General features: G+C 57.2%; 1 protein-coding gene across 5 annotated transcripts in view; it reads right to left on the bottom strand.

Annotated features, from left to right (window-relative positions):
* The window catches only part of SEMA4B (semaphorin 4B), a 36,660-nt gene that overhangs the window by 6,458 nt on the left and 17,348 nt on the right, over window positions 1–12,854 (bottom strand). For all 5 annotated transcript variants that reach the window (XM_060179438.1, XM_016189184.2, XM_060179439.1 and 2 more), the window contains 6 exons: window positions 2,516–2,679; window positions 2,362–2,424; window positions 1,296–1,394; window positions 784–895; window positions 466–579; window positions 128–279 (listed from right to left, as the gene is read on the bottom strand). In XM_060179438.1, the coding sequence (XP_060035421.1) occupies window positions 128–279; window positions 466–579; window positions 784–895; window positions 1,296–1,394; window positions 2,362–2,424; window positions 2,516–2,679 (704 nt within the window). The remainder of the gene's footprint in view (window positions 1–127; window positions 280–465; window positions 580–783; window positions 896–1,295; window positions 1,395–2,361; window positions 2,425–2,515; window positions 2,680–12,854) is intronic.

Here is a 12,854-nt window from a genome sequence, read left to right as displayed (position 1 = left end):
TTTCTTGGGTGGTACTGTATTTTTTGTTTGTTGGTGGCACTGTATTTTAAAAGGAGTACCAGGGGACAGATTGCCAGAATGTGAAGATCTGGAGGCCCCGGGGTCTTGGGGGGGGGCATCCCCTGACCTTGCAGATGCGAGCGACACGGGACACAATGGTGTTCTCAAAGAATTCGAACTCCTGGCCCGTCTCACTGAAGAAGAAATAGATCTTGTCGTCATCCCCATGCGGGCTGCCCAGGCTCTCAGGAATGTAGGCTGAGGCCACGAATGCTGGGTCTGTGGGGGCCAGAGTGGGGCAGAGTCAGCCAGGGACCTGGAGGGCATTAGCGGTCCAGCTGGGGACAGTGCCCCACCCCAGGCTCCAGGGTCCATTCACTGGGAGAGAAGGAGTGTGTTGTGTGTGTGTTGGGGGGGGGATGCAGGAGAGGTCTGTGTGTGCAGAGGTGAGTGTGTGTACTTCACCTAGGAGCCAGCTGAGGGAGGTCTCCGTCTTGGTGGGGCGCAGGCTGTGGCTGCGGGAGATGGCTGGGTCGTTGCCCTGGAAGCTGCTGACAGTGCCCGTGTATAGCTCGCCGTCTGCCAAGAGAACGTTCCCATGGGAAGGGCCCACTGGCTCGGCTCAAGGCCCAGGGTGACCCCAGTGCCTCTTAACTCACTCGAGGCGGAACAAGGGAGTGGGGCCTGGGAAAAGCCAGACCCCAGGGCAGTTGGCGGTCATCCCCCCACCCTCCTCTAGTCAAGTAGGGTAGGGCTGCCAGCTCAGTCCACCCCATCACTCACCAACCATCAGGGCCGTGGACTTAAAGTTAGGGTCAAAGGGACAACGTCCCTTGCCGTCTTCCAGCAGGATGTTCCCTGCCCTGTCCCGAGCCAGCGTGAAGTTCTTCACACTCTGGGGGGGTGGGGCAGGGGGTGCAGATGAGAAGGGTGAGGGCAGGGCACGGGGAGGGGTGAGCCTAACAGGAAGGGGGAATCAAGTCCAGGGAGGCAATGCTATGGGGGTGATCTAGGGAACTCTCTCCAACACCCAGGCATAGTGCCATTCCTGCACGGTGGCCCCCGCTAGCAGGGGGCAGCAGACAGCGGTGCAGCTGAGAGGTGGGCCCTTGGGGAGGCTCAGAGGGTAGAGGGCCTGGAATCTGCTGGAGTGGGGCCCTGGCCCCTCCCTTTCACTCATAAAAAAATGCATCCTCAGAAGCATGAGGGTGACGGGCCCAGACCTCGGTGTTGGGTGACCGCACTATGGGGTGTGGGCTCTCCCCAGGGCCCTGCCTGCTGGGGTGGACACTCACGATGTAGGTGCAGGTGGGGCTGAAGGCCGAGGTGCCGCAGGTGAACAGGTGGCTGGCGTTCAGGGCTAGGAGGATCTGGATGTAGTTCTGACAGTCGCGCTGTGGGAGTGGGAAGCAGGTCAGGCCAAAGGCAGCCACAGGGGCACCACTGAGCACTCTCCCAGGCCCCAGGCCAGGGTGGAAGCAGGTCTCTCTGGGCCTCGAAGCCAGCTGAGGACCCCGGAGCCTGTGCTGGAGGGATGGGGGCTGCCAGCAAGAATGCCACCTTCTTAGCCTGTCCTGCTCCCCCCAGAACCTCACAGAAAACCACCGAGCTGGGGGAACGCCTTCAGATGCCTGCCACCTCCTACACCTTGTGGGATGGCACCTTGGCTGAGTGTCCCACCCTCACCTGTGCCCCCACCCTGTGTTCTGTCCAGCCCCCCAAAAGCACTTTTCCACAGTCAAACCCAGTCCTTCTCCAGGCTACCTGCAGTCAGTTTCTCAGCTCCTAACCTGGACTCTGAGGTCACTTATTTAAACTAATGTGACCTGGCTGCCTTATGCCTGCTGCCTGCCTTCCTGCCTGTCTGAGGCCTGGTGCCCAGCCAGCCCTCAGCAGGTGAGAGCCAAATCCAAGCTGGCAGTGCCACCCAAACCAGGGCCTGAGCCTCGGGCCGGCTCTTCTCTTCACCCTTCAATGCTGGCATCTGACCCAGAATGGAGGCCCCGAGATGGGGAGAAGTGGGGCTGGACCGGCCCTGCCCCAGGGCCTGTTCCAGGCAGAACGTGTTCCATCAGCACCACCCCACACTGGAAGTCGGCAGCCGCACTCCCGAGGGGACAGGTGCCTGGTCCACCTGGGCACTGAGTCCTTGTGGGAGGCCTGTGAGGCAGGGTTTCAGAAGGGGGCTGAGGCTCAGAGGTCACAGAGACAAGAAGAAGTGGAGGGCGGCTGTTCTGAGAGGAGCCTGGCCAGCAGGGAAGCCTCCGTCCTCCACCCAGCTGGCTGCCCCTGTGCCCACCTTCTGCCCTGCCCTGGCCCATCACTGCCCTCCGTCCCTCTGTGGGCTCAGGTGAGGCTCACCTGAGGGTCCTTGCCCTTGAAGCTGCACTGCTGCTTCCTCTCTGCATCTGCTCTCCATGGCAGCTGGAAAGAGAGGGGCCGTGTGCATAGGATGGAGACACTCGGACCCATCCTCATTCCCGCCCAGGCAGCCCCAGGCACCCCCCCCCCTCACCTCCTGGTACTCTCCGCCGGGTAGGAAGCTGCTGCTGGTGTTGAGAGCAAAGAGGATCTCCCGGGCACCAACGTACAGGGTCTGGCCATCGGGGCTGAGCAGGAGGGCCGTGTAATTGGTGACGTTTGCCGCTTCAAAGCGAAGGAGCGGCCGCTCTTCAGAGCCTGGGGGAGGAACGTGGGTATCATCAGAGGGCCAGTCTTCCATAACATCTCCAGCCCCAGAGTCCACAGCAGACGAATTCAATGGAAGGTGGGTCACCAAGGGGCTGGGGCTTAGAAAGGAGTGGCATTCCTGGGCTCTCAGACACTGCGAGACAGATGCATGAAGATGAATGCATGGAAGACAGTCACAACATCGTCCTGTCGGTGAAAAGTGCAAAGAACCCATGTGTCCAGCCAGCGGGCAAACGGTGGAACAGAGCAGCACACACCTCTCGATGGGGCACAGCAGCCAAGTTGAGAGTGACAGCGTTCCAGAAACTCCAGAAGAAGCAAAGTGAGTGGAAAAGGCGTGGTGGGAACAGGAAGCCGGCTCACAGGTAATGGGAGTGGGGAGAGCAGACTAGACTAGGAGGGAGGAAGGTGCACTGACCGCTGACCCCTCCCCACCTCAAAGACGTGACTTGCAGGGGAGCTGGGGAGGGAAGCATCTCTCTTCCCCTCCCACAGCAAGCAAGGCAGGTGGAGCTGGGGCAGAGGCTGCAGTGTGGTTGGTGGAGGCCAGAGGGCGATGGCAGTGACGGAAGCCTTCACAATGAAGACCAGCAAGAATTGGTTCACTTAGTGAATGTACAGAACACCAGGTCATATCTTAATCCTAAAGTGTAAATGATTTCAAAGTCGCCCCTTTACACCAGGACTGAGGCAGTTTTTGCTGTTGTTTTCCAGAGCACTGCTCTGCTCCAGCTTTGGGTGGTGTTGGGAATTGAATGTGGGACTCAAGAGCCTCTGGCATGAGTCTTTTTGCATAACCATTATGTTATCTACCTCTACCGTGTGTGTGTGTGTGTGTGTGTGTGTGTGTGTGTTAAAGTCATGTGCAACTATCCTTAATGTCAAATCTGAGTATCTTTATTCTTGTAAGATCTACATTAATGAGATGCTAATATCTATAACCCTTTTTTATTGTTGTAGTTATTATTGTTATTGATGTCATTGTTGTTGGATAGGACAGAGAGAAATGGAAAGAGATGGGGAAGACAGAAAGGGGAAGAGAAAGACACCTGCAGACCTGCTTCACCGCTTGTGAAGCGACTCCCCTGCAGGTGGGGAGCCGGGGGCTCGAACCAGGCTCTGTGCCAAGTGTGCTTAACCTGCTGTGCTACTGCCTGACTCCCCCTCCCTTTTTAGTATTTTATTTATTAATGATAATGACAGGAGGAGAGAAAGAACCAGACATCACACTGGTACATGTGCTGCTGGGGGTTGAACTTGGGGCCCCATGCTTGAGAGTGCAGTGCTTTATCCATTGCACCACCACCCGGATCACAGATGCTAATATCTATAGTTAATTCCACTAAGTAACAATGACTGAGTAACAGTATATACAATTAGATCTGTGTGTGTGTGTGTGTGTGTGTGTGTGTGTGTGTGTGTAATGTAAACATAAAAACACAAAGGAATACATCACAAAATGCTGAAAGAGGGAGCCTTTATGACTTATACTGGGATGTATGGGTAGTTCCCCCTCACTTTTGGAATCTACAAGAAACCCGTTATACTTGTGTAATGTCAATGAACAAACTGCAGAGAAAGAAAGCAGAAAAAAAAGAGAAACAAACACACGTCTGCCCACTGAGGCTTGTGCTTCGAGTGACTAATGGGTTTGGAGAGAAATTATTTTCAAAACTTGAAGCAGCTGATAAGAAAAGAAAAACAAGCAAAAGCACCCGGCCAGCCCCAGGTCCTCCCTGACCGGCGGTTACGGCTGCATAAACACTCTGGGAAAGCTGAGGAAGCGGACACGGCATAGGCCAACCCGGCCCAGCCCCAGGTCCTCCCTGACCGGGGGTTACGGCTGCATAAACACTCTGGGAAAGCTGAGGGAGCGGACCGGCATAGGCCAACCAAGCAGTGAGACGGCGGCTTCAGGTGTGTTTATATACCCCCAGTCTGGCTCTGCCAAAGGCCAGGAAGCACAAAGGAAAGAAGACAGTGAGACAGAAACACCACAGTTGGGAGCAAGAGGAGGAATAAAAAAAACAAACGTTCAACTAGAAAGGAGGGACAGATTCACACAAGCAGGTCATAAGGTCTTTACCTCACACAACTCCTGGAGACACAGGTGGCGTCTTTGGTGCTGAGCCTCCCAGTGGTCAGAGAGAAAAGGGAGAGGAGGAGCGAAAGCCTTTCTGGCGAAGCTAGGCTTTTCACCTGGCTACTACGCTGAGGAAGTCCTCAGGTGAGACTTCCTAGCTTAAACGAGACGAGGGGCAGAGCAGCCTGGCAGCACACAGAATGTGGGGGGCCCCAGTACCTCCCTCACAATATCTTTTTTTTTTGTTGTTATTGGATAGAGACAGAGAGAAATTGAGAGAGAAGGGGGAGATAGAGAGGAAGAGAGACAGAGAGATACCTACAGACCTGCTTCACCACCTGTGAAGCAACTCTCCTACAGGTGGGGAGCCAGGGGCTTGAACTGGGATCCTAGCCAGTCCTTGCACTTTGCGCCACATGCCTCACAATATCTTGCTGAGACGGTGGGGACAGGACGTGACCAGGGGATATGACGGCACGAACAGTCTGGGAAGGTGTGAGGTTCTGCGGCTGTGAGGCCCGTCACTCCAGAAGCCGAGTTTGAGCCAGGGCTACACTGGGACCACTGGAGAGTCCCCCTCTGGGTCGAGACTGGGCCCACTCTGGTGCAGCTGTGGGACACAGAGGCTAAGGCCTCTCTCTGAACCGTGAAATCAAGAGCACATGGACTCCTCACTACCTCCAATCTGACTCCCACAGGGTGAGCACTGAGGAAGATTCCAGCACTGAACACCTAGTAGTCTCTCTGTGGTGCCCAGGAATAAACCCAGGGCTTTGTGCGTGCATACCACCACCCAGCAGCCTCCTGGGCCCAACTTTTCCCTTCTCATTCTCTCTCTCTTTCCTGCATGGTTATCACGGAGCTCCGTGTCTGCACTATGAATCCTCTGCTCCTGGCAGCCATCTCTCTTCTACTGTTGTTGTTCCGGTTGCTGTTGTTGTTGGAGAGGACAGAGAGAAACTGAGAGAGGGGGAAGACAGAGAGAGAGAGGAAGACATCTGCAGACCTGCTTCACCGCTTGTGAAGTGACCCCCCCCTGCAGTTGGGGACTGGGGGTTCAAACTGGGATCCCTACCCGGTCCTTGCGCTTTGTACTATGTGTGCTTAACCCAGTGCGCCATCGCTCCCCCCCCCCCCGCTTTGAGAAACAGGAGAGACACCACAGCACCGCTCCACCATCCCAGCGCCACCTAAGTTGCTTCCAAGTGGTGCTGGGGCTTAAACAGAAGACAGATGGGAACCGGGGGTGGGGGCAGACCTGGAGGGAGGGCGCCCTGCCTGAGGGAGCAGATGGCACAGCTAGGGCAGAGGGGCAGCCCACGGCCGCTACAGTTCAGCTCCCTGCTGTGTCACAAGCCACTTAACTGGCTAGGGCCTCACTTTCCTTATCTGGAAAATGGGGATAATAGCACCTTGCCTCACCAGTTGTTATGAGAGATTAGGTATGTGAGCAGTGATGTTCATAATAGCCCCCATTTACCAAGGACTCTGCTCACAACACCTCTGCACACGCCGCTCAGTGCTGGCACAGGGTCTGGCGCACGACCAACACCAAGAGACCCGCAGGGAAACCCAGCCGGGCGAGCGCGCCCCAGGGGAGAGGGAGGGAACAAGCCACAGCGCTAGCCCACCCGCACCTGGGCACCCAGGCCACGGCTCAGGTGGATGGCGTCGGATGGCGTCGTGGCACGTGAGCGGTGCCGCCTCTGCCAGGGTCTCCTCCAGGCGCCTGTGCCGCGTGTGCCAGCTTGAGCTTGTCTGTGTGTGGGGTGTGGGGGGTGTCTGCATGCCCTTGCCTGTGCCTTGCTCCCAGTCACTCTTTGTGCCAAGGGTCTGGGAGGGGGGACCCTGAGCGTCGCCTCTGCTCCGTGTGGCTTGGACCCTTGCGGCCCCAGCCCTGTGCTTTCACCCAGGGTGGAGAAACGGGGCCTGGGAGGCTGTGGATTCTGTCGGTCCGGGCAGGCTCGGGCCTAAGCCAGTGACACCCGCAGGACTCCGGGAAGGAAGGCGGTGGGGACTGCTGAGGCCCCGGCCTCCTTGGGCAGGGCTTGCTGGGGGGCTGGGGCTCAGCAGGAAGTGATGCAGGCACAACTTAGCCCCCTGCCTCACCCAGTCTTTGCTCTGCCCTGTGACTCAGGCGGAAGCTTGCAGCCCGGCAGCTTCCCACCCACAGTCCCCACCTGACCAGGCAGTGAGTTGTGGCAGGGCTGTGTGACTCAGAGCCGCACCTTGCCCCCTCCAGCTGACCTGGCCCTCGCAGTATCCGGGCCTCCCGTAGCCTGGCAGGAGGTCAGAAGACGCCCTCCCAGGAAGAGAAGGCGCCCCCACCAGGAGGGCTGGCTATGGGGGAGGCCCTGGGCTTGGATCACAAGGTCTGGGCTAGGAAAAGAGGTGGTGGTGCCAGGTCCCCCTTCCTGGGGAGTCACACCTCACCCCTGCCCTGGGACGCTGACTCGGCACAGAGATCGGCAGCAGCCAGGGTACACGCCCCTCTCTGCTGGCCGGCAGGGTGCCAGGCCTGAGTCCCCAGACGGAAGGGTCCCTCCGTAGAGGAGCGGCTCTGTGCCAAAGGCCGTCCTTGACCAGGGCAGTCAGGACAGAGGTGAGCAGACAGGGAGGGGCCTCCCAACAGGCCTTGCTGAGGCCCAGGTGGGCCGAGAGCCCCTCCCAGACTCACACGTCAGTGCCCAACCCAGCTGCCCACACTGGAGCCTCCATTGGCCCTCTGGGACCCTGCCTAGGCCACAGTCCCCTGCATGAAGCCCCCCCCCCCCCCCCCCCGCCCAATCACCCTCTGAGGAAATGGGGCCATCAGGACACGGCACCAACTTTTTTTTTTTTTTTTTTTTTTTTTACCAGAGCACTGCTCAGCTCTGGCTTATGGTGGTACAGGGGACTGAACCTGGGACTTGAGCCTCAGGTACGAGAGTCTCTTTGCATAACCATTATGCTATCTACCCCTGCCCTGGCACCAACTTCTGCGCACCCCCCCCCCCAAAGGTGGTCTTTTCCTTTCCTATTTGTCCTGAAAGCCTGTGGGCCTCCTGCCTCCCATCTCAACTGCTCCATCCACTGCCCCCACAGGGCCCAGGTCAGGTGACCACCTGCTGCCCCCTGCTGGCCCGGCCTGCACAGAGCCCCTCCTCCTCCTCCGTCAGCACAGAACAGCAGGATGTTTGCCCTACCAGGGGAGGCACCTCCTGGCCCCATCACTTTTCCTCTAGACTAAGTCCTACTCAGCCTCTGAGATTCAGCCTGGCTGCACCTCCTCCAGGAGGCCTCCCTGGATTCCAGCTGGTGAAGGCCCCTCTCCCTGCACCGCCCTTCCTGTCTTGTCCTTTCCTCTCACAGGGGCCAGCGGATGAGGATATGAGGATGATGGACCCAGGGCCCATCCCCTCTACCCAGCTGAGAGCACCTGGGAGACCCACACTGGCCCATTTGTGTCTGTACCATCTGGTGACAGCAGCTCCCAGGAGCTCTCCAAAACATACCTGCAGCTCGAATGAGTAACTGACAGAGCCCCAAGCTGCAATCTGACTCAAGGGGGGCCTCACATCTCACAAGTGTCTGAGACACGTGGCCCTGCTCCGCCCGCTCCCCAAATCAAGACCCTCTGTCCTAGGATCCCAGAGTCCAGACACACCACACAACCAGAAAATGCTGAGGGAGGACGGAAACACAGGACCCTGATGTTGGCAGCGCCCCACCGTACAGCCTTGTAGATCTGGGGGGGGGGGCCTACAGGGGGCACCAGGCCACTCCTTGTCAGTGGGGCTGCCAAGGTCCAGGAGCCACCTTCCCCCAGTGCCCCACACCTCCACTGACCCTGACCACCTTCCTCCCCACCATGCTCCAGGCAAACCCACAGGGGAGATGGGGATAGGCAGGGGGAGGAGGTATAGTCACCCATAGGTGACTGACTGTATAACCCAAGGGGCACTGCTAAATGGGGAGGGTCCCAACTTTGCCAGGTCTCCAGGTCATGTATAAAACCTAATTACCAAGTACCGATGTAAGGATCCTGGTTCGAGCCCCCGGCTCCCCACCTGCAGGGGAGTCGCTTCACAGGCGGTGAAGCAGGTCTGCAGGTGTCTTGTCTTTCTCTCCCCCTCTCTGTCTTCCCCTCCTCTCTCCATTTCTCTCTGTCCTATCCAACAATGAACGACATCAACAACAACAATAATAACAAGGTTACAACAACAAGGGCAACAAAAGGGGGAAAAATTAGCCTCCAAGAGCAGTGGATTCATGGTGCAGGCACCGAGCCCCAGCAATAACCCTGGAGGCAAACACAACAACAACAACAAAAAACTAATTACCAGTTCGAGCCCCCGGCTCCCCACCTGCAAGGTGGTTGATTCACAGCTGGTGAAGCAGGTCTGCAGGTGTCTATCTTTCTTTCCCCCTCCTCTTCTCATTTCTATCCTATCCAACAACGATGACATCAATAACAACAACAATAATAACTACAACAATAAAATAACAAGGGCAACAAAAAGAGAATAAATAAATATTAAAAAAAAAAAAAGCCTGGGAGTCAGGTGGTAGCACAGCAGGTCTGCAGGTGTCTATCTTTCTTTCCCCCTCTGTCTTCCCCTCCTCTCTCCATTTCTCTCTGTCCTATCCAACAACAATGACATCAATAACAACAACAACTACAGCAACAATAAAAAGACAAGGGCAACAAAAGGAAAAATAAATAAAATTAAAAACCTAATTACCTTTCTCTAGAACACACAGAATCCAGACAAAATCTCTTTCCAGCAGGCTGTCTCCAGCCTGCTAACCCCCAGCCCTCACCCCACCCCCAAGGCCCCAGTCACCCCCACACCCCACCCTGACCCAGCCTGCTGGCCTGGTCCTACTTCTGTGTTGCTGGCTCATGGGTGACACAGGAGCGACCTTGGCGACAGGAGTCAGCCTCTCTGGGACTCGCCCTCATCTGTCCCAGACACTCTCTGAGCCCTACAAGTGCAGGTCAGAGACACCCACAGGACTGGGAGGGAAGCCCAAAGACCAGAGGCTAAGCCACCTTTCAGGACCTCATGCTTCAGCTGAAGCACGACGGTGGAGCAGGCACTATGGACTGCGGGTGGCTCTGCAGGGACAGCACACGCTTCACCACGTGGGACCCTGGGAGTTCTGAGCAGTTGTTTGTTGCTCTGTCCCCAGGACTCTGCTACCACAGCGAGCATCCAGGCCCCGCAAAGAGTGCAGGAAGGAGAGATGGCGTGGCCCACACACAGTCCTGATCCCCCTTTCCAGTCCGTGTCCAGAGGGGGAGGGTGTATGGAGCAGAGAGGTGGTGAGGAGGCTCCTGGGGATGGGCTCTGGCAGAAGAGGGTGAGAGGCAGCTGGGGAGGTGACGGAGCACTGGAACGCGGGATTTACAGGCTTGAGATCCCGAGTTCAATCCCCAGCACCCCATACATCAGATGACACGAGCCCACAAGTGAGCTCTCATGCAAATAAATAAGTATCTAGGGACTAGAAGCAGCACTCTCTCTCTAATCAATAAATCTTAAATGGGGGAGCTGAGAGATGGTTCACCTGGCAGAGTACACACTTTAGGTGGGTTTGAACACCATGCAAAGGGGAAGCTTCACAAGCAGTGAAGCATCACTGTGGTATCTCTCCTCCGATGTCTCTTTTTTTTAAGAAATGCTACATTTTTTAAAGAAATGCTACTTATATATTTATTCATGAGAAAGATAGGAGGAGAGGCCATCACTCTGGTACATGTGCTGTCAGGGATCAAACTCGGGACCTCATGGTTGAGAATCTAATGCTTTATCCACTGCACCACCTCCCGGACCACTTTATCTTCCTTCTTAAAAAAACAAACAAAAAAAAGTTCATGGGCCCAGGTAGTAGTGTACCTCGTTAAGTGCACACATTACCATGTGCAGGGGCCCAGGTTTGAACCCCTGCTCCCCATTTGCAGGGGAGAAGCTTCCTAAGTGGTGAAGCAGGGCTGCAGGTGTGTCTTTGGCTCTCTCCCTCTCCCCTCTCAATTTCTCTCTACCCAATCACATAAAACGGGGACAAAAGGTGGCCAGGGGTGATGGATTTGTAGTACTGGTAGTAAGCTCCAGTAATAACCCTGATGGCAATAAAAAAAAGGAAAAAGTTCACCAGGGAGAGAGAGATGGAAGAGAACACTCAAAGAAGACTTTGTAAGACCGGAGTCAGGAGCACTTGAAAAGAGGGCCACATTCAGCAGGACCTTGGTGATGACCTCAGTCAGCTACTGAGGGTCCTGCTTTATCTCCCCGCCAAGCAGGGTCTGTGTCCTCCAGTCCCTGGAGTGGGGTTCTGGGTACCCTGCAGAGGGCCTGCATGTAGTCGGTGGTCAGACAGCATCTGCAAGGGCAGCAAACACTCTCCCAAGTAAAAGCTGCCCCCTCTTCCTGGGGGCCTGACGTGCCAGGCCTGCTGCTCCTATCCGGCCGGAACGCAGATGGGCAGCTGTGCGGTTAAGGAGGCAAGTTGTTCCCTGGAGTGGCCTGTGCTGGGGCTTCCGTGCCCAGGTGCCTGCTGCAGGCTGAGGGGACGGGCAGTTGGTCTGTGCCGGTGTCCCCATCAGCTCCTCTCAGCTCATGGGGTTTTTGTGGGATTGTTCCCAGCCTGGTGTGCAGACCTTGCCCGGAGCTTCCCAGCAGGCAGCGGGGGCAGGGAGCGGACAGCTCCATGGAATTGCCCAAATAAGGGGGCTGAGCGAGAGTTTTGAGAGCCATCCAGCGGAGCAGGTCTCCACACGGCCAGGCTGGGAGGGGCCTGGCTGTCCTGTCCACAAAGTGTCTCCAGCTCTGACCGCAGCCTGGTTCTGAGATGCCTTCTTTCCGACAGAGGGGACCCCCTCCCCCCAGCCTTCATCCAGCCCTGGGACCAGGGCTCCTCCCAGACCCCCACGCTGGTCACTTCCTCCAGGGCTGGTGCTGGCCCTGGACAAGGGCTGTCTCTTCCAGCCTCCCCTCCCTCCTGCCCTTTGGGTGAGACCCCCAAGAGGGCTACCCCCCTCCAGGTGTCCCCAGGAATATACTCATGGAAAGAGAAGAAGGTCCCTGAGGGAGGACCCCAGACTCTGGATGCCCCTCACCAGAAGTCCCAGACAAGGTGGCAGTTCCTGGGTACCCAGTCCCCAGAACCCTTGGGTGGCAGCTGGTGAGGGCAGGTGGAGTAGGAGTGTGGTCTCCCTCCAGCTCAGACCCCTCCTTTCCTCTGCGACCTGGTGCCCAGCACCCCAGTCACTGTGGGCCTGCCCAGGGTAGGCACACTGCCAGGAACATCTAACAATCCCCCAGGGACATGGCAGGAAGTGTCTCAGGCTGTGCTTAGAGGGTGCGTCTGAGCAGTCACCAGGGCATTCCTGCTGGGGTGCCCGGAGCAAGCGGGGGGGGGGGGTTACATCCCAAGGGGTGGGGCGGCCTGGGTGGGCTCATAGGTTAGGTGCTGCTGCACAGTCCCAGGGTGCTGAGGAAGACGGACAGCCCAGCCTTCAGGAGGCAAAGGACTACCCCAGGACACATCCCAGGCGGCCCAGTGGGCCTGGCTCAGCCCTGGAGTAGGACTTTGATGCGTGAACACTGGCCTTGGAGCTGTGCAGACTCCACCAGCCAAGATGCCCCAGAAGTGGGCGCTTTGGCGCCTCCTTACAGCCCCCACTTCAGCCTGTGCCTCCCCTCCCCCAGGCCTCTCCAGCTCCACAGCTGGGTGAGCCCGGGCTGAGTGAAGATCTCCGGCTGTACCCACCGCCTCTCCACCTCCTCCCAGAGAGGGACCACGGGCAAGAGCATGGCCACAACACCCACGGGCGGCAGGCCCGGTCCGGATGCACCTGTTCACCCTCACTGACCCGCCGGGGCACCCCAGGGGTGCTGATGTAACTGGCACCCTGTGCACCCCTCCCCCACAGTCACGGGCCCAGCCTACAGGACAACGCGCTGCAACCCCAAAGGTTCAACCCCAAAGGCTCTGTACAGGAGACCTGGCTGCTGGGAGGTCCTTTGGTGTGTTTCTCTGTGACCTCTGATTTCCGCCTCCTTTTTCTTTTTTACCTTTATTTATTTATTGGATA

Source organism: Erinaceus europaeus, chromosome 20, assembly GCF_950295315.1.
Source record: "Erinaceus europaeus chromosome 20, mEriEur2.1, whole genome shotgun sequence".
Taxonomy (NCBI): domain Eukaryota; kingdom Metazoa; phylum Chordata; class Mammalia; order Eulipotyphla; family Erinaceidae; genus Erinaceus; species Erinaceus europaeus.
This window is presented reverse-complemented; position numbering and strand designations above follow the sequence as displayed.